Source organism: Gymnodraco acuticeps, unplaced genomic scaffold, assembly GCF_902827175.1.
Source record: "Gymnodraco acuticeps unplaced genomic scaffold, fGymAcu1.1, whole genome shotgun sequence".
In the NCBI taxonomy this organism is placed as follows: domain Eukaryota; kingdom Metazoa; phylum Chordata; class Actinopteri; order Perciformes; family Bathydraconidae; genus Gymnodraco; species Gymnodraco acuticeps.
In genome coordinates, this window is record NW_022990583.1 from 2,842,628 (window position 1) to 2,865,126 (window position 22,499).

Here is a 22,499-nt window from a genome sequence, read left to right on the forward strand (position 1 = left end):
TGTACTGTACACACACAGATACAAGGGCAAGCTCAGGGGTCACAAGGAGGAGAAAGAGGAATTGTGTTCTAATTACTGAATCTCTGCAGGGGTTGACTTATATTTCTAGCCAACACCTCAGGAATGGGAGTGTGCATTTTCTTGTTTTTGTCTCTATATTTATGTCACCGCTGGCTGTTGCCCCCCCTGTGGGCTGGGCTGTGTTCACTGATACCATGGAGGGCAAATCAATCCAATCTTTCAAAGCACTCTGGGTAGTCCAAGTCCCTAGACCATCTGGATGCCGCTCTGTTCTCTTTTGTGTTCCTCTCCCCGAGTGCCGGCCGCTGCAGTGATCAACTGTTTGGCAAGCAGCTTTAATACATCCGCGCCTTCACCAACCACCAGGCATGATGCATAGCAACAGTTACTAACCACCATAACCTTTGGAAAGGCATTCAAGAATGAACTTCTGTGTTTCATAAATGATGCAAAAGAGATTTTATTTCTTACCTCACATGTATGTTATCCAAGTAGAGCATGCACTTCAAAAGTTCATGGTGCAGATTAAGAGTCATGAAACTGTGTGGATTGTTCTTGGCTTTGAGCTTTTGGCATCCCCAGTGTGAACTAAATATCAAACTACAGGACATTACATTCAAATGTGAACATTCTAAAATGATTTATCTGTTTGGCATAATAATTACTAGCACACTAACATCATATGGTACTTTTTAAAGGGCAGCATCAGCGTGACTAACACAGCAAAAACATTTTCAGACTGATCCATCTACATCTGAGAAATGATGGATACAAAAATGTAAAACATTAATTTGGAAACTTTTATATTAAATAAATTACTCAAAATGTCATTTCCACTTTTTTCTTCCGACACTCTAGGATAGTGTTTTTTCAACCTTGCAAGATGATGATCAGTATAGAAAATGAGAAATAAAAAAATTCTGGTTGGTGGTTATTTTAGTTTACTTTTCCCACATCCCTCTTCTTTATAAGTAACACATTGTATAATTGTACACCCTGTGCCATCTAAAACTCAATCCAATTAAACAAGGGGTTGCTGGTATGTTGCTTAAAGTGAAAGGGTCACTGCTACAATCTTCCAAGGATTTAGGGTGCCTGGTTTTGAGGCATGGTAAACCACACAGTATTCATTTTTAATGTTGAGCGTGTTGCAACATGTTGCATGACCAACATGAATCAGACAATAATAAAAAGCCTGTTTATTTTCACCAAGCTTAACATATCAACATTTTTCATTGCTCTCTCAACAACCGATTTGTTAAATGCTGTGGGGAAAATAATACTTATTTCACATACAAGTATGAAAAGCTGTTTGAAAGTGTTGCATCGCTGGAGTCATTGAGCGTGGAATAAACATTGGACGACTGGACAAGGTTCAATCCACCTTTCATTTTATTGTTTCTAATGTTATTACTCACTGTCAGAATATTTACACTATAGAGACAAAACAGGTGTCAGATATGGAAATAAGCTGTCTTTTCTACTGTGTATGTGTGTCACTCCAGAATGACCTTGCACACTGTGACACACACACAAATACAGTATACACCAAGGTTAAAACGGCTGTGCTATTCCCCCCCCTGGTCGCTGAAATGTTGTTTATGTTTGTTGAAAGTCACACTCTAACTCAGATAACCTGTATGAAATGGAGATAAGGAGAGAGCATTATCACTCTTTCTTGTCCCTCTGTCCCTGGCATGAAGGATACTTCAAAAGGCAGCTGGTCTGTCTGTGGTTCAGAAGGATAAAGAGAGGATGACACAAGCCCAGCTTGTCTTTGAATAGCAGGTGCACCTTTCCCTTTATTCTGGACATGAATGAGGAATGATGGTAAAAGTAAAGGATCAAAGTCTGTTATCGATGTCTGCTGAAACACAGGAGAGGCTAGATGGAGAAACACATTTTTATTTGAACACAGTCAAAAGTTGGGCCGATTCTGTGTATTCATGCATGCGCGTGTGTGGGGGCATATGCGAAAGGGAGTTGAAGTTCATTCTAATAAAAGCACTGACACATCCCCATTTCAAATAGCAGGCTTTTGTCCAAATCAAATATTCCCCTTCTTTCTCTCACAACTCTGAGTTGCCAAGAAAGATTAATAAACATGGCAGCCACTCTGGAAAAATCACAACGCCTTCTGTTGAAACCTCACCGGCCACGCTCTGTCCATGAAAGACTGAGGGCTCAACGGTTGCAGCGCTACTTGGGAGAGTGGAGCGAGTGGGTTTGCATGGAAAGTGTGGGACTGTGGGAGAAAAGCGATGGGATGATGGGACAGCAGAATGGAGGGAAACAGGGATGATATAGAGAAGGGAGAGAGGTGAAGGTGATGTGCGTGAGAGGGGTGGAGAGGTGGCAGAGGGTGAGGGAGCTGAGCGGGGTGAGGGTGGATGGCAGGAGATCTTGATGAGGAGGAAGAGGACGATGGGGGCATGGAGAGGGCTGCGTGTTGTAAAATAATATGATGGAGGCTGGACAGAGGGGGGAGGTTAGGGATCCTCAGAGCCATGGGTTGAGTAAAGTTCTCTTGTGGGGTCACATGTGGAGGGGGGAGTCTGACCTGGAGTCTGTGCTGTGCTTGTGTTTGCAGCATGTCTGTGTGAAGCGACTGGGTTTGAGGCACTGAAGGGTTGTGCAAGTGTGCAGGTGTATATTGTCCCTCAGAAGTCCCACAGTTCTCTGTTTGTGTTGTTTGTGTGTAGTTTGTCTTTGTGTGTGTATCTTCGCTGTCGTTCGTCTGTTCCAGGATTTTCTGCATGTGCTCTCTTGCCTGCTCTTGCAGGAGGCGATATTTGTCCATCTCCTCTGCAGTAAAGCTGATTGGCGGAGCTGTCTCTCCACCTGTCTGCTTATCATCAGTCCTAATCTGCGAGAGGCAGAGATTTGGCGTGCTGCTGGGGTTAGACTCAACCATGTCCAGAGGACATTTCTGACTGTTGACAACTGTGCCAGGATTCAGTCCACTGCCCTTAGCCTCATCTCCCTCCTTTCCCTCTTTCTCCTGACTTTTCTCCAGCAGGCCTTTTTTCCTCCTGGCCTTTCTCTGGATTGCAGGTAGTTTCCCTATGAGAGGGAGAAGCAACACCCTGGCTGGTTTCTGTGGCAGAGACTTAGTGGAAAGTCCTGGAAGAGTTGTGTCTGACCTGCTTGTGTTGAGGGCAAGGGCAGAGGGTTCATGGCCAAGTTCAGACTGTGAACTGGGCTCGTTCGGCTGAGATGCGCTTGTGTCACAATGGTGTGTGCTCAGCACGATGGGAGCAAAAGTTGCTCTGGAGGGCGAGGAATGAGAAAAGGAGCAAGAGGTAAGGCTGGATGAAGTTAATGTGGGGTTCTCTGCCTTCAGATGGGCTTCAGGTGAGGGTCCTGTGGTTCCCGAGGATGTCCTATAGGAGCTTACTTTCAACCCATCCACTGTGACTCCTGAGCAGGTGCTGCTCCGGCTCCACTCCCAGCTCAGTTCGGACATGCTGGTGTTGCTGCAGGGGCTGCAGGAGCGTGGACTGAGGCCTCTGCTGGCCCGTGTGTTGACCCCACTCTGGGGGCTGTTTGTCTGCCTACACGTCCACCACTCAGGGCTGGAGATGGGCCTCGGGCTGGAGCGCCGGGTTCCTGCAGATCTCCACACACAGCCCGGGCTGTCCCTGCTGTCTGCCCCTGTCCTGGAGCCTGACCTGGACCTCTGTGTCCCCCTGTCCTCCCAGCTGTCACTGCTGCCCCAGGTCCATCTGTCCACGCTGCACATGTCCCAGTCTACATCTTCTGTGCTCAGACGTCTGCCTCTCCTGCCCCAGCTGCTGGGAATGGGGCTAAACTTCGCCGCCCGATCCCACTCCACTGCTCTGTTTCTCCACTCATTCCTCAACCTGCCCTCCTCACTACCTGCACCATAGCTCTCCCTCATCCACTCCCACTGTTCTGTATCCGAAATCAGATCCAAATCTCTAAAACCTGAACGCCCTCCTATTCTCCTTCCCCTCCCTGTCTCCTTCCAGACTTCACCATGCCTCGAACTCTTCCTCTTACTATGAATGAATTTCCTGTCCCTGTGGAGGAGTTTTCTCTTTCTCGCAGGGCTGCAACCACAGCTGTTGTCAGGGTAACAGCAGTCAATGAAACTCCTGGGGTTGCTATGGTGACCTCCTTCCCAAAACAGCTTTGAGTTACATCCTGGTGAGAAGGGGTGCAAGGAGAAGTGAGACCGCCTGGGAAAAGTCAAAGCATCACCGTCTCGCTCCCCCTCCCCCTTGTTGTGTCTGTGGGCTGAGTGTCTGCTGAGCTGGGAGACGCTGCAGCGCTCTGCCTGCTCTCTGTCTGCCTGCGACTCAGTGCTGTGAGGCCTCCTCTGCCTGGCAGAGACAGATACTGGCTCGGCTTCACATCTCCCCAGGAGACAGCTGCTCCCTGCTCTCTGCACCCTCCTCATCCTCGCCTCCCCCGTCTCCCTCAGCCTCCTTTTCTTCCCCCAGCTCCCTCCAGCTTCTCCACTCCTCTCCCTGCCAGTGGAGACTGTAGAGACAACACTCCTCACTTTGCACCTTGCTGATTGGCGCTCGTTTGAAGCCTTTTCTGTCTTTCCCCTCTTCCTCTTTCCTAACTTGTGTTTATTTGTGCTGGCTTTCCTCTTTCTGCGTGACACTTCTGAGACACCCCCGTTCGGCTGTGCAGCGCTGGCACACATTGTCTCACTCCCACACTCACTCCTGGACGGTCTAATGCACATCCTCTGTGTGCCAGGCTGGGTGACAGACTCTAATTTACAGCTCAGGGCTATGATCGCTCTCTCCTTGATCCCTCTCGCACCCCCTAATCTGCCTCCCCGAGGATTCTGGGAGTTTGTGTAAGAGCTGTCACCATGAGAGGGGTCAAATGGATGGGAAGCTTCCCTCACACAGTTCTCCATACTTAGTGCGCATCTCCCTTTTTCTGGTCTTGTTTCTGACAGAGAAATGTTTTTGAACAGGTGTGCTTCTGTCTCCGCGTCAATATGTTGCTCTGCCTTGAAATTATCCGTAGCTTTATGTCTTTGTGCTTTCAGCTTTTGTCTTGTCGGTCTCTGTAAACAGGGAGGAGAGCCTGTTGTAAGATGTGATTCATCTGAGTGAGCACACTGATTTTGAGACTCCTGCACATTCTCTGTGAGTTGTTCGGGTTGTTGTGGGTTCAAACTGAGTGGATTGCAACTGTATGAGATGGGTGGTTGCGAGTTGGTGAACTTGAGCAAACTGACAGGCCATCTCAGACGGGTAGAGTCATCTTTCCCCAGCACACACATATACTCACTCTCCTCCCTCCCATCCTCTGCTTCTTGCTTTTTCTCTGTCTCGCTGTTTGTATGTTCAGGGTCCATGTGTTCCAGCTGGGTCTGTGATGGCAAGAAGAGTAAATCATGACTCTGATTATCAGGTATCGCTGTGGAAATAGTCGAGTGTGCTTTTACTATGTCTGTTCTTTCAATCTCTTTCTCCTCCCTGGGAGCTTCTCTGGGGATTGGCCATGTGTCGCTTAGTCTAACAGTGTCAGATCTGGACTCATGCTTTTCACTTTTACTGTGCTTCCCCTCCTCTGCTGCCCCAGTTTCCCTGTCAATATCTTCCATCATCCCCTTTATCCTTTCTTTCATTTCTTCCCTCTTCTCTCTCTCCTCCTCCTCCTGCTCCTCCTCCTCCATGTCCGAGAAGACGGAGGCGGAAGGCTCCAGCCTGGGCCCCCTGCGTGAGAAGCAGAAGGACACCCCGAGCCTGCCTCCCGCTGTCCCCCGCACAGGGAGAGGCAGCTGGGGACACGAGTCCAGGAGAGAGGGGGGGTTCACTGCAGGAGGCTCAGTATTGGATGCTGGATGTGTGATTAGCGGGTACTCTGCTAGAGGAGCGACTGGTGGTATCTGGGGAGGAGATCGCCATGGATCTTCTGGTTGGTGGCTGAGGCTGGATGTCCTGGGTTGCAGAGGAGGGGGTCTCTGGCTGCGGCTGAATTGTTCAGGTTTGACCTCAGGACTGCGGTCTCTTTGGTTCACTTCTCTGTCTTCTTGATGTCTCACTGTCTTGACTGTACTTCGAAGTCCAGAAGTTTTCACTGGGACTCTGAAACAGAAAGAGAGAGATATTCTTGATTGATTTAATGGCATGACTTAAGCTTGGATTTCACTTAAGCTTGGATTTGAATAATACATGTGTAATGTATTGATCTAGCATTCATTTGACAGAAAATCCATCAAATGTTTAATTGATGACATTTTAAAGTACAGTTTTATTCAATCAATCATAAGTTAGTTATGAGTTTCATTCCAAATGTCAGTTAACATTTGTAGTTGAGTCATGTACATGATTACGTACAGTACACAGTGATTAGCAACGTTTTGAATTCAAAATAACGTAGTTAACATTTGTCAATATTGAACAAATATGTATAAGTATTTCAACTTAAGTTCATGGATGTGGTATTTTGTAATTATATATATTCCTAGAAAGAAGATTACAACAAAGTGTAATTATAACAACAAATAAGTATGCTTTTGAGGAAATACAAAAACAAGGAAAGAAACAAAAGGAAGAAACAAACTAAGACAAAAGCTGAGGTTTTATATTGGAAGTCATAGTTATGCCTCTCAAATAATCATCCTCTAATTATATGAAAACACATTTAATTGCACAAGGAATAGGTGCAATCAAGGATTATATGATGTATTGTTTTTTTCATCCAATGCTGTGAGCCCAAAGGCAAGTTTAATCTTTGAACTTGTTTCACTTGTTTTTCTACCATTCATTTTTCTCTTAAACTCAAACCTTCCTACAAATCATCCGCTCTCAGAGAGTCGCCAACAATGAGTTTTCATGTTGTGTTTACTTCACCTGGGACCTGTCTAGGACAACTGGGTGCTGTGAACCTGTGAATACATCCATCAAATATAAGAACCGTTGACTGGATGTGATGCACTCTAACCCCTCTGGACTCCTGCATCTGGTCATATTACACTCACACACACAAATAAACTCTCCTCCCCTCACCGCTGGGTTTCCTGTTGCAGCTGTGCGAGCTGGTGCAGGCGTCTCAGAGCCTTATCCTGCTTGCGCTGGTCCTTCCATGATTTTGAGGCCACGTTTCGAGCAAACTCCCTGTGCTTCAGTTCCTTCAGCCTCTGCAGGAAGTGGAAATGAAGCATGATAGAGGGAGGGACAGAAAAAGGATGTGAAGGGCACGAAGTAGCAAGGAGCATGAGAGTGGCACAAGAGAAGAGACAGGGAGAGATTAGTTTTAGGAAGCTCCCTGCAGGCAGCTGTCTTTCAAACCATACATCAGTCAGCAGCATTTGCCGATGTTCTCATCCAAAGCTCATGTCCAATTAACTCCATTCAGCCTGGAAGAAAGCATATTTTCTCCGACACACAGCTTGAGAGCAAACACAACCCAACTGGTGAAAAGCAGATTACAGACGCGGTTGAGATGAGTGACATGATTTAATGACGATGATGCTTTTGAAATTCCAAAAAGGTTCAGCCCTTCCTCAATCATCACAGCTTGGTCTGAGAGACCTTTGAATACAATGACACCTGCTCTTTAGCTGGAGCGTACCAAATACATTGATCTACTACAAAGGATTTTCTACTTATCATTTGAAAAATACCCATCTAAGACACTGTAAAGGTCAAGGATTTTGGCTGGAAAACTGCTAGAACTGTGCCGAGTATTATTATTATTATTAGTAATACTTTTGTGTGCGTGTGTACAAATGCAAAACACATAATTCAAACACGCCATAGTGTGAGTGATTTTTATTTTGAGCAAACTGGTTGGTCTTCATCCTGCATCATACTGTATAAAAACAATTAGCTCAATTGTTGTGTGCGTGCATGTGTGAGTGTGAAACTAAGTGTCTATAGCCATAGGTGTGCCAGTCCTCCCAGGGAAACAATGATTTCTGCTTCTCTCCGGTTTCCTTTTCTGACACACTTTAATCCCTTCTTTATCCATGCTTGGCAGGTGTGTGTGTGTGTGTGTGTGTGTGTGTGTGTGTGTGTGTGTGTGTGTGTGTGTGTGTGTGTGTGTGTGTGCATGTTGGTGGGTTTCTATGTATCTGTGTGTGTCTGAAAGGCTGAGGACGGACTAAGGAGTTTGAGGATAGCTGCAGTATGGAGTGTTACTATCCCTCCTATATGTCTGGTTTTACAGTCTGTCGCTTCACATTTGAGCTATAACTGAGTGTGCAATTTACCAGCTGTTTATAAAATTAGGATCTGTTGTTTATTTTATGTATTTGTAAATGTATTCAGTAGTATAATTTGCAAAAGGATTATACCACTCTTACCTTAGATTATGTTACGCTAGTATCCACCCATACAGAGTGTATCAACACACACACACACACACACACACACACGCACGCACGCACGCACGCACACACACACACACACACACACACACACACACACACACATTAGATTAGCCCCTTAGACATCAGATTTATTTATACACTCACTCTCTTTTACACCAAGATCTTATGCTGGAGCTGACAGTCGTCAGGTTAATCTCTGCTGAGTCTTACACAATCGCCTGTCTTTCTACATTATTGGTTGATGCTTAACATCCCACTGTCAGCTCACTGAATGCAGCATTCAGTATTTGCCTACGAAGCAGCACATGTGGGTTTGCATCAGTCAAACATACATGTCTTACAGTATAGGTGCTAATGTGTGTTTGTTAGTGTGCGATAAGGAGCTCCGAGGTGCTTTGATGCCACACTCATTCTATGGGAAATATTAATCATGTTCAAGCAGAAAGGCATACATAATGAACGACTGCGGAAAGAGGAGGGGGAAAGATCAGAGTCCTTGTACTGTAGCTCCATGGCAATCACTGGGAGAGACAGAGAGAGCAGTCTATAATACATGGAATATATGAAGATGAATTCTTCCTCCTTCCTCTTGCATTCACAATCTGCCAGGTTATTGTTCTCTCTTAAAAACGTGTCCCACTGCAGGCAAACCTGTAGCTATATTTAGAGCCAAACAAAAATATTGCATGCAGAACCATTTTCTCTGAGAACACAGGGTAGAGATATTTCCGTTCCCCACTTTAAAGCGGATACTTTTGTCTTCAAAGATGATGTCATGTCCCAACAGCAGGGAGCAGTAATACTCCTGCTCCCCAACATGCCAGTCTAGCTATGTGCCGTGAAGCTCAATCCGTCTGTCAAAGCCCCGATCAATATTCCTTTAGATGTGTTAAGAAGTGCTCAGGCTGAGGCAACTATGGATAAGTCAGAGTTGATTCGTATCCACTAGTGCCTTAGCATGAGGAATGATGTATTCTTTAGCATATGAGAGGCCATGCTAATGGACTGATTGCTTTATTTAAAAGGAGTGTAATTCTCTTGTAATGAGCAATTTTCTGTAATCAGCAGTAAATGCTGTTAAAGCACTGCATTCAGACATGTTTATCCCTGAATCGATGACAAGGAGAGGAGACAGAGCAAACGCAATCAGCTTCCATTCTCCAAAGCCAATACTCCTGCAGGGAAGCTGTCTTCAGCCTGAATTTCATCTGTTGTCTGCTCAGTAGGCAGTGTGTGCATGCATGTCCATATGTGTGTGTGTGTGTGTGTGTGTGTGTGTGTGTGTGTGTGTGTGTGTGTGTTGGTGTGTGTGTGTGTGTGTGTTCCTACAATGCCTGTGGCTACTGTCAGCTCAGTGCCTCATGCAGCTCGTTTCATGTGCCCGCCGCTGGCTAAAACAAAGCATTAACATTGGCCTGCAGTTGCTACGATTCATTTACAAAGAACAATGACAGTGAAGGAACTGTCTTGTTTAATGTTTATTTCATGTTGCACCGCGTGGGTGTTTAGAAGTGGGAAGTGGCATGCCTTGGTTGAGTGATTGCTTGTGTTTTGCGGACAAGTGTGTACACAGCGAAGTGCATGTCTGTATGTTTTTGTGTGTGAGTGTATGCTTGGCAGAACAACAGATAGCTGTAGGAGAGTGTGCTATCAGCAGAACCTTCAGCTTGTTAGTCCAGAGTGAAGGTTGTGTGTGAAAATGGATGTGAAAGCAGAGATCAAAGGAGCAAACCTGCTTCCGGGCCTTTCCCTAATGGTCCATTGGTCTCATCTTGTCTAAACTGGAATAATAGAATCATACTTGAGCTATGACTAATAGCTCCATGTTTTATTTGGTACAGAATATCTATTTTTCTCTTTGGAGGAAGTACAAATTGTGTGTAGTAGCATCCTTATGTACCAGTTACATATAAATCAAGTGCTGTAAATCTTAAATTAGAGAAACAAAAATCTTCCATTATTATACACTTGGGAAATGACTTGAGGACCTATTTCTAGTCCTCAAGTCAATTGTATTTACAGTACGTATTTATTTATTGTAACTATATTATTCACTTACTTGTTTAACTACATAGTACCAATATTTCTGATGCAATGATCTATTTGGTCCCCTGGGACTATTATTTTAAAAACATACTTAACATTGTTTTATCAACCTGATATGGTCTTACTTATCCTAATTCTATGAGAATGACTTTGCTATAATAGTTTAAAGGTGGGATTACATATGTTATACTTGTCTATATATAAGTCAGAAGGGGGGGAAAGGAAGTATATTTGACTTGGTAATTATAACTACTCTTAAAGCAGTTGGGTCTTTGAGACCCCAAAACTAAATTCAAAGTCAACTAAACATAAGGGTTGACACGTTCTTATTACTCTATATTGTGTATATTGTATATTTATGTAGTAACTCCTTTTCTTTTTTAAGCCTGATATTATACACTTTATAGTTTATATAATTCTGTTGGCTACACTGACCTAAATTGCCCTGTATTGATCAAAAAAAGTGTATTCTAATATATCAGCCAGTTAAAATCGAAATATAAAATATAAATGCAGCACCACAGTGTGTGTGTAAGTACATTTTATGTGTGAGTATCTTCCTCGAGTTAAGCGGTTCCACCTCTGTGTGTGTGTTTGTGAGAGATGATGCAGTTGCCACACTCCTGCTGTTACCTGCGGCAAAACTGTACCCGATGGGCAGATTGACATTGAAATGTAAAATAGCGTTCCGTCAACACGCATAATGTTGACAAACCGAAAAATCCATGACAAGAGATCATAAAAAAAAAGTCTGCTTTTGTGCTGTTAAAAAGTATGTGTGTGTGTGTAGCTGCAGTGCCGGTGTAGCACATGAAGGCCTACCTGTTTGTGTGCATGGTCGTAGGAGTTGATGTGGTTGTCAAACTCCTGGTGTCTGAGGTACTGCTTGTCACACAGCTCACAGTAGAAAATAGCCTTCAGATCCTCCACTGAGCAGCCCAAAGCTCTCTCTGCACACTCCTGGAGAAGGAGAGAGGCGTAGAGAACGAGTGAGTGCGTTGGAAAGATAGGGGGATAGAATTGAGAAAGGCAAAAACAGACAGAGACATTAAGGGTTAGAGGGGCAAAGATAGGAAGCAAGAGCAGTGGGGGGTGGGAGGATGGTTGAAAGAATGGCAGATTGTTAGCGATTTAGAGCAAATCTGCATCCCAGAGACATCAGCAGTAAGTAATAGCCTCTACATGTGCTCCGCATAAAACCGTTAAACGGCTTCCCATTAAAGTATGCTGCCTTTTCTGCTGCTGATGGCTGCTGGACAAAGGCACTGAATCCCTGTGTTCATGGCAACTTAAGCCTGGGGACACATTTAATGCAGCCGGCGTAATAGAAACCTGCGTATGTACTATAATGGCAAAGAGTCTGAGTCTGACTGCAAATAAAGTGGCAATTGTAGCCGACAGATAGAAAAACAGAGCATCTGAAATGCAAAACTTAGTCGTTTGTACTTTGGCTAAACTGTGCATGTGAAATTTCCGGACAAGAACACACACACACGCACGCACGCACGCACGCACACACGCACACGCACGCGCGCACACACACGCTATAATTATAACGCTAACTTGGCCACTGTAACAAATAGAAACAATTCCATGTGTCGTAAAAGATAATTCAGCAAGTCTGTTTGTCTCCCGCTCTGCCCTCCTCTCTCAGTCTATTTAAATGCATCTGCCTCTCTGTTTTCCTCCCTGTTCGCCTCTAAAATATTCCTGGGATGTTCTCTAGTCAGACACATATGTATTAACACGTGCACACGTGGAGAGAGTCTGGCCTTGCCCTGTTGATTTCTGGCCATTCGTCTGTAGCTAATGACAGCTGACCTGAGGGCTAAGTCGCTTGTTACTATAATGACCTGTAGATCTCTGCGACAGACACACTACTGCACACACACACACACACACACACACACACACACACACACACACACACACACACACACACACACACACACACACACACACACACACACACACACACACACACACACACACACACACACACACACACACACAAACACACACACACACACACACACACACACACACACACACACACACACACACACACACACACACACACCTATTAAGGCGCGTAAATAGAGCATGGATGGGCAAATACACACGCTCTACGCAAATGGCTCATGGACCTTAGGGAAAGAAAAATCTGCATCCTCACATCAACCAGAGGACTTTTTTATTTATATATTTTGTTTCGAGGACATGCACTATGTTGTGTACAATAGATGTGTGCTTGCATCTGTGTGTGTGCGCGTGTGTTCAGGGGTGTGTGTGCATTCGTGCCATGCTCTGCTACAGAATGTAATTTCCCTGAGGCTGGGGGCTGCCAATAAACACTATTGAATTCTGTTCTACACTGACATGATGGGAATTTAATTTGAGGTTGTCACTTCTTTCTCTCACTCTCTATCCTCCTATACTTCTTTCCTTCCCTCTGTCCATCTCATGGCTTGTTGTCCCTCTCTTTGCCATCTCTTGTGTTGTCTCGGCCTTTTTTCCCGATACATCTCTAAATCGCTCTTTTCCTCCTTTCGCTTATCTCCTTATATCCCCTTAGCCTTTTTTTTTCCTGCGTTGCTCCTGTTCTGTTTGGTGAGCCCTGGGTCATGCAGTGACAGAGTCTATTGGCCCCAATTTGCTTCGGTAATATGCCTGCACATAGGAACAGAGGTGAGAGGAAAAGAGAGGGAGGATAGCAACGCAGGAGAGAGGAGAAATGACCCTGCCTGCCCTCGCAGAAAACACACACACACACACACACACACACACACACACACAACACACACACACACACACACACACACAACACACACACACACACACACACACACACACACACACACACACACACACACACACACACACCACACACACACACACACACACACACACACACACACCACACACACACACACCACACACACACACACACACACACAGGGGAAAGTCCTTCCTTAACACTTTCCATCTAGCTTTGGGTGAAGAGGAGAAGAGGCTGAATGAACCATCAAGCTGTCAGGACTCCCATTTACTGAAATCAACAGAAAGGTAACTAATATACATTGATCCTGTGTTCCTCTGTGTGTGCGTGAGTGCATATGTGTGTGTGTGTGTGTGTGCGCCGCAGTATCGATCTGCCTTGCAGGCTTAAGTCACGACCAGGAAATGATCCAATCACCCCGAGCAGCTTTCGTTCGAGTGCTGCCAGGGTGATGAGATTGAGATAATGAATGATGCGTATTTGTCAACCTCTGGGCTTGTGCATGGTTATATAGTAGCATGTGTACGTGTGCATGTCTCCATATACTCATTTGTCTGTACATGGGTGTATTTTTGTCTGCTCTTGGCTTTGTACCCTCCAGCCGTTTCTTCTCACCTCTCTGTGTTCTGTCAGGGTAATTATTTTGAAGAGGGAAAATGTTATACGCAAAGATGGGTGTACGTACATGACAAAAGGTGTGAATGCATAAAAGCAGAAAATGTGTGTGTGTGTGAACTTAGGAGCGATTTATTTATGTCCAAGAAATCCTCACATGCCATTGTCCATTCTCCTCACACATCCTTCATTTGCCTTGAATGTATGTTTTTTGCTTTTATGTACCAACACAGTTACAGAATTATATTTATGGACAGACAGACACATGTATGCATGCACGGTCACACACAGTCTGCCATCCTGATATACCCGTGCTAAATTAACCTAGACCTCAATTTACCTCACAATCATAACTCTGTTTGCAGAGAAAGCAGCAGTGATATCCGCAGACCTGAACGGACAGTGATTGTTTGCATGATTATGTGTGTGAGTGTTTGTGCGAGGCTATGAATGTAAATTAGTTTTCATGCATTTCTTTTGTCTTTTCACTTATCGTCAATTTGTGGGGAAAGAGCCGTGTTATTCCTCTTCATAGCTGAAATTATACCACAAATAAGAGTTGTTATGAACCATAACCGGAGTTTCAGGCACACATACATTTGTAATTCAATATCTCGTGCTTTTGTGGAAATGAACAAGTCACGCTTAAAGTGTTTTACACACGGGGTGTGTCAGCGTTTGAAACTGTCTACACTGGAAAGTAATGATTTAAAATGAATTCATGAGAAACTCTTCAGAAAAAAAAGAGTCTCTTGAGGAACCTCTGGGGGATTTGCAGATTAAAGCTGTGGAGGCAGTTCCCTGATGCAACCCCTCTGTCGCTGCCATTTCCCCCATTCAAACTGCCCGTTTTTGTAATGTCTAACTATTGCAGCATATTAAATAAAAACGGCACCATGGATTAGATGTGATGGAGTCTTCACACTGTACAGAGACTTCAGATAAGCATAACTATAAGCTTTTCAGATGTTTTAGTCAGGTGTTCTTGACCTTCAAGACTGCTGATGGTGCGCAGAAAATCAGAGGCACCTTAGATAATATTCTTATCACTATCATAACTTAACTCTTACTAACACTCTGACAGTAAGCTGACTGCAGGTGGAACCTCAAGGGCGGATAGAGACCGCATGTAGGGTTGAGGCAAGGCTTAAATTAGAATACAATATTATGTGATACATATGTAACATCCACTTAAAGCAAGGTTAGGTTAGTAGTCAAACATTTCCTGTCATCAGAACACACTGTGAAGTGGTTTAAGTGGTAATGAAATGCAACACATTAAAAAGGAACAGAAATTGCTCATAAATAAAACATACATGAATGCTCAGACTGATTAAGAGCCTATGTTAACTTTATGTACAGTACATTTTTTATTATTTGCTATGATTTAATCAATACAAATAATGAATTTAAATAGTGTTCTGTATGGCCTACTGTACTTGGGCTTAATTGTTTCACTTGTCTCAAGTTGTAATTAAATATTGAACAGCATTTTCATGGATGGCTGCACTCATCCGAGAGACAGCCAGTGTGAGGGAGGACTAACAGATTGATATGCAGGTAGTAACTCTGACACTTCATTTTGAGAGCATTTGACCTCCTTAATTTGATGTGTTTTCGAATAATGGGATGTTTGGATGGGACATAATGCACAGAGAGATCAACTATAGCCATGCCTAATCAAATGAAAAGAGCAAAAACAACCTTATTAGAGCAAACAAGCATATGGTGAGATGACCCTCAACAAATTGATATTTTCTCTTGTGCCTGTCTTTATGTTGTTATACGTAGGTGTGATGGCTGTTACTGTGACTACATGCGGTCTAGATGGTAAGTAATTGAATATCGTTTTTATTATTATTATTACATTCGCTGGCTCTGAGACGGAGCTGGTCAGTTGTGATAATTGTTAACAGTATGGTTCAGTATGAATCAAAAAACATATTCAAACTAGCACAAAATAGGGCGAAATAAGGCTCAGCATGCATAATAAATCCATAGAGAGAGAAAAAAAGAGAGCCCAGTAGCAACATAACTGGTGGTAACAGATTCTCTCTGTTCAAATATGATAACCGAAGAGAACCACTGCAGGGAAGAGAAAAAGTACAAACTTAATGAATACGGCTTGCTTTGAGGAAACCATTGTTATGGTAATTGCAGTTGCAGAGCTGTTAAAAAACACAGGTCATACAAGGTCACATGCCAATAAGCATTATGTCTCTCAATGAACCCTTGCACTGCTCAGTATATGTCCATAATGTTGATAGATGTGTTCTATTTTTTGACAAAGGTACAAAAAACATTCCAGCTCCGATCATTTACTCATGCTGCTTTTGTCAAGTATAGAGTTGATTTAATTACTAACAACAGCTAATAGGTGTTGCATTGACTTGTCTGTCAACTGTATTCACTCTTTTAGATCTCCATTATCTCAATTTTCTGATTTTGTCACTAGCAACAACATATGTAGATATAAACTTAAATGAGCATTATGTGTTCTCTCAATGCTGTAAGGTGGCTTTTCGCAAGGCAATATTAAGATAGTCCAAGGTCTCTCCAAAATATCAGAGCCATCTGTCTTTAGAATTTTTATTAAGATGGTAAAGTTTGGTATCTAATGAGTGAAGTGTCCTCTCTTTTTCTGACTCTGAATTTTCTCTCTCTTTTTACCCTTTAAGAAGGAGACGAGATGAGAGGAGACGAGATGAGAGTAGAGGAGACGATAGGAGAGGTGATGATAGGAGAGGTGATGATAGGAGAGGAGAAGTCAGTAGATGAGAGGAGAGGAGACGAGATGAGGGGAGAGGAGACGATAGGAGAGGTGATGATAGGAGAGGAGAAGTCAGTAGATGAGAGGAGACGAGATGAGGGAAGACAAGATGAGAGGAGATGAGCAGAGATGATATGAGAGGAGACGAGAGAAAAATGAAAGGAAAGGTGAGTGATTTAGAAACAAACTGGGAATATGAGACATTTATGAATTCAGAGAACTTGTAATTGCTACTGTGCCTTGTGAGAACAATTCAATAAACAATTCATAACTGTTTATCAAGCCCAATTAAGTCTTTCATTATCTTAAGCTATAATTATAACTCTAACTTGGCCACTGTAACAAATAGAAACAATTCCATGTGTCGTAAAAGATAATTCAGCAAGTCTGTTTGTCTCCCGCTCTGCCCTCCTCTCTCAGTCTATTTAAATGCATCTGCCTCTCTGTTTTCCTCCCTGTTCGCCTCTAAAATATTCCTGGGATGTTCTCTAGTCAGACACATATGTATTAACACGTGCACACGTGGAGAGAGTCTGGCCTTGCCCTGTTGATTTCTGGCCATTCGTCTGTAGCTAATGACAGCTGACCTGAGGGCTAAGTCGCTTGTTACTATAATGACCTGTAGATCTCTGCGACAGACACACACACACACACACACACACACACACACACACACACACACACACACACACACACACACACACACACACCACACACACACACACACCACACACACACACACACACACACACACACACACACACACACATACCCACCCACTTATTCAACGGATGTGTGTGTGTGCGTCTGCATGTACATCCCAGTCTGTGTTTTTGTCTATTTTGAAACTGATAGTGTTTGTCTCTGTGTCTTTGTTTGCTTCAGATCATTAAAGCCGGTTAGAAGTATGGCCAAAACAAGCACATTGAACAACCATAGACAAAACCGCAGATGTGTTTAATGACCATAGATAGAGTCAACGTTTTTCTTTCAGCCAAAAGGACAGATGTGTTAGTACCAGTTAGCTACGTCATCGTACACACTGCCAGCAACTAGTTCACATGCTAACATGACTCACAATACAAGATTACCAGCATATACACAGAAAGTGTTTCCCATAGTGAGGGTCAGGTGTGTCGTGACTCATGTTTATCTGTATGCTATCTTAAGAAGCGGCTTCTACATTATGATTCACCAGCATTTGTCTCTTCCTTCCCTTTGTATCTTGGTCAATATTTAACCAAATGTTATGTCTCCCTCTGACCTTTTAAATTGAGCAGCATGCAAGACAAACAAACTGAATGAATAAATGATGAAGAGATTATATTTGCTAATTTGCCCTGTGCCCTTTGTTGTCTCGTTGAAATGAGGATTGCCTCTCCATGGATTTGTTCCTTACACTGACAGTCTGCATCCTTTGTCAAATATGTTTTGTTTACATTTAATCTGGTTTTCCACTTATAATTTCTCAACTTTGGGACAATGACTATTCTCTTGTAAATGGCATTTGAAATGGAACAATGACCATGGGTGTTTCGCAATCTCGAGTATGCTTGCTTGGTAGCACATGTCTTCTGAGCGTCTTGCTTCAGAAGCGAGGCAAGAATACTTCCTAGCATTCGGAAAACGAAGGGTGGAACAGGCTAGCAGGTGTGCGTCATATGAGAGGCCCCGCCTTACATTTTCCGCCACAGATTTGGGGAAATTGGTCCGTGCGCAAAGCATTGTGGGGATTTTAAGACCGCGGAGTCTACAAATGTGCAGCCTCGAAATTTCTCCAAACTAAGTACGCCGGGCTCAGTAGAATTCCAAGTATGCTGGACATTGGAACAGTACTTCGGCGGCACTCGATGACGTAGTATGCTTGAAATAGTGGCTCTGGAGCAGCTTTACTCGAGATTGAGAAACACCCCAAGAGTTAAAGTGCCACCCTATAGCTTCATAGTTTAATTTAATATTGCAATTTCATGAAACTGGGAGTCTTGCAAGAAACAGACTTGGTCATTATTGGTAGAGCAGAGGCTGACATGTCCTGACTTTTCGTCCCTTGATTCCTAATTTCCCACAATGCCACCCAATAAGGTGCTCTCTATGATACTTCCTTCCCTGTATAATCCTAAATCTTTTAAACTCTTCACCCCTATTCACAAACATGGCTTTCTGTTATTTGCTTAATGTTTCAGGTCCAATCAGTGATTACCTTGATGACACCATCAGGGTTTTCCTGCTAATATAGAGCCAAGACATTTTACAATTGTTGAGGATATGTAGGTGGATTGACATCAAATGACTGATTTGGTCGACTAAAAGGATCATTGCCCTGCTGCACTGTCCCCAAATGTACTATATAACAAATTAGTAAGCTGCATGTTTTACATTGTGCACTCAATATGAATGTCAACACAATCAGATACAATTAAAGGTTTAAGTCACTTTAAACTTGTAAACAAAGCACATCCAAATGAAAACAGTGTGGTACTGCCTAGAAAGTCACTGCAGTATGTGCTGCTTCCACACTCAGTTTTCAGTACTGTGTAAAAATAAACCTGCTCTTAAAAAATAGGCATCAATGCTGCTTATAGATTTTTAGAGCTAAAACGCATATACAAGAAAAGCTACAGGATACCCCCCTGCCCCCATGTGCCGTGGGAGATATCACATCCAAATATAAAGGAAAGTAAAGAAATATGAAAGAAAGGTTTTCAAAAGCCTCAAAAATACTGTTCTGCTTTTGTCTGGGGCAACAGCAGGAAGCTTGAGGCATGAACAAATCATACCGGCCTCCTGTTGAAGTCATAAATCTATGATTAGTCACAAGGCCCGACCAAACGATCACTCAGAGAGCGATCAAAATGTAATTCGCTGTCCATCCCAATGCAAGGCCAAAGAGCTCCTGTGCTGATCTGTCCACCCTCCGCCTTCCTTCCCTCTATCTCCTCCTTACACAGTCTATAATATCCTCCTTATTCAACAAGGCTCCGTTGTTTTCAAAGAGTTATTCATGCAATTTATCATTGATCAATTATTTTCTCTGCCACATTTAAAATCTCCCCACCTCTCAACATCCTCGCCATCCTATCTCAATCTTTTTGTGTTCATGTCATTGTGATTACAGTGTGACCTCAGCTTTTGGCTTGTGAGAAGTTAAACTGATTCAGTGGGGCAGAACATCGCTTTCAGACAAAAAAGAAAGCAAGGGACATCTTAAGAGATTTTATCCACTTGAACAAACATGACCCATAGTTTCTTTCCAGCTGTTTTGCGAATAAAATGTGTGTTGGGACTTGGGAGGAGCAAGACCGTAGCACAAATGCATGAATGCGTACATGCCACATTTCTAAAATACCCTGCCGTTCTACAACTGTGGTCTCCTCTGTGTCTTTTAATGTATTTTTATGATCCTACCCCTCACTCACTGTGCTATTCAGAGACTTGCATTTGTTTCTTTAAAAAGACAGGTTTCTTTTCTCTTTCTCTTTGTGCACATTAAGGAATACATCATAAACCAATTACAGGAAGACAAAGGACAGTAGGTATGAAGGATAGAGAGGTTAACTTTACTCTTAGTCTTTGAAATGTGTACATTATATCTTCAAAAGATATACTATGCTATGTATGCAGTCTGTTTTCCCTGCACCTCTTTGATAATCTCTCCACAGCTCCCCTCACGGGTGAAGATGACATAAAAAGGGACTGGGATGGCTAGATATCTAATCTGATTTCTTATCTATCACCCTCTCCTCTCATTCCATTTTAGTTCAGATATTTTTTCTATTGTCTTTTTTCCTCTTTCATGCATTAAAAGCCCCTGTCAGGTATGTAGTATATCCTTTCATCTATAAGCCTTTCAGGCTTATCTCCTCTCTTGCTAAATGTCAACTCCAGCATTAAATGATTACCTCTAACAGCTGGGAGAAAATTGAATTATATGGACCATACACTCTTGACATTTCGATTGCAGACACAATTGAAAACCCTGCATGTATAAATAGATATAAAGTGTTGTTAAATTGGTGCACATCAAGCACACATAATGTACAGACCCTATCTGTCAGTCCAGACAAGGCGGCTGATTGACTGCCTCAAAGAGGATTGCGGCTCTGTAAAAGTGATCAAACTGGGACTGTAATCTGTCAGAGTGTGATGATACAGATTAGAGTGGAAAACAAGTTAAGAAGATGAAGGTAATCAGTGACAGATTTAAAGAACAGGATTAATATGATCGCAGATTACACGCTGCATTTGTAACGCTCAGCTAATTCTCGCCAACTCAGAAACTTTCAGATGATTGGGAGGGGGAGTGCGGATGGCTGAGGGCGAGTGATGGGTTGCTGCTGTCGATGAATTGACGAATGATTGCTGTCTTTCAGGCATTTATGATTGCAGTTTCGTTGAAAGCTTTGAAGCACGGCTGAGCTTTTGTGTGTGTGTGTGTGTGTGTGTGTGTGTGTGTGTGTGTGTGTGTGTATGTCCGCTCTGTGAGGCTCATTGATATCAGGGGATGACATGAGGGTAGCCAATAGGAGTGAGTGATCTCTGTGGCACATTAGAGTATGAGTGCATGGATGGCTAATGATACTACAGACCAGAAGGCTGGAATTAACTGTTCGGTACGACATCATCGCAGTCATACACAAACTCTCTGAACTATGTTGTGTGCGTCAATCCGACTTTGGAAAAGCTGTTTTGCTGTACTCAAAGATTGTGTAGCAGTTAAGACCCTATGCTGGCCGGGGATTGAAATCCCGCCAGGACTCTCTCTGCTTTCAACATCCTGCTTTACCTCCCTCCATCTCTCGGCCCTTTACATCTCCTCCTTTCTTCGTGTTTCTTCGCTATCATTCCCAACTTCTATCCAGCCCTCTGTATGGCTGCATTAGTATGTATGGCCGTGTAGTTTAGAGGTTTATGTCTCCTAATAGACAGAGATTTGTCCTGTCACACCAACACCCACATACAGCTTAAAAAGAGAGGCAGAGAGAAAACGACTCCCTCCGCTCTGTGTGAAAGGGGAGAGAAAGAACATTTATGTTGCCGTCTTATCTCCAGAGAAAAAGGTTCCATTTCTGTACAGACAAATTATAAAGCATTCATTTGTGGCTTTCTCTTCCTTTCTCCCACGCTTTACCGTCTCCTTCTTTCCCCTTCTCTCGCTCTCCCACTGCCTCTCTCTCCCCCTTTCTCTCTCTCTTTCACTTGTCGTGATTGGATTAAGACCAAAGGAGCAGAGTGAGGAGATGAAGAAGGGATGAGAGCTTATTAAGCATGTGAGAGGTGAGATGACATAAGGCTTTGAGGGAAGAGATTGTGGAAGAGGTGTGTGTGTGTTTGACCATGTTTGCAAGTGTGTGTGTGTGTGTGTGTGCGTGTGTGTGTGTGTGTGTGTCAGAGGGAGTCTGCATGCCATGTACTGCACATTTCTGTATTTATGCTCGCGGAAGGTAGGGTGAGAAGAGGGAGGAAGTGAGGCGTTTAGCTGTGGAGCACTTTAATCAAGGGGCGAGCAATCCTGCATGACCCACTCTGTCATCCATTATTGATGCCTGCCTCAGCCAGGCTGATGAATCATTAAGCTACTCATCAGGCCTGGGAATTCTGCCTCCTCCTCGGCCGATGACACTCATTTACATATCACACGCTGCTATTTTTCACACGCTCGCACATAAACACAAACACACACCCACATGCAGGCACACACACAAAGTTCATTGATTTTTGGCTTGCTCTGTGAAGTGCATCCCTCCCAATTTTTTTTTTAAAGCCTTTCCAAAACCACACATTTTTGTCATACCTGGAAGTTAACTTGAGCTGCAAGGACAGCATTTATAACGGGGCTTATGCTGTTCACGGCAAGCACTTGGCAGCTGTAACACCTGCACACTCAGCGGTGAAAGACAATATGTTCCACATCCTCAGGACCTCACATTAAACTTGTTTCC

The 22,499-nt window shown here is 43.5% G+C and overlaps 1 protein-coding gene across 3 annotated transcripts in view; it reads right to left on the reverse strand.

The window, feature by feature from the left end:
* Nucleotides 1-1,390: 1,390 nt before the first annotated feature.
* LOC117554112 (G patch domain-containing protein 8) overlaps nt 1,391-22,499 on the reverse strand; it is a 37,482-nt gene continuing 16,373 nt past the window's right edge. For 2 of the 3 annotated variants that reach the window (XM_034228367.1, XM_034228368.1), the window contains 3 exons: nt 11,219-11,356; nt 7,026-7,156; nt 1,391-6,101 (listed from right to left, as the gene is read on the reverse strand). In XM_034228367.1, the coding sequence (XP_034084258.1) occupies nt 2,147-6,101; nt 7,026-7,156; nt 11,219-11,356 (4,224 nt within the window). In that variant the 3' untranslated portion in view covers nt 1,391-2,146. Of the gene's footprint in view, nt 6,102-7,025; nt 7,157-11,218; nt 11,357-22,499 lie in introns of those variants that run through there. The other variant, XM_034228369.1, reaches the window with a different exon arrangement.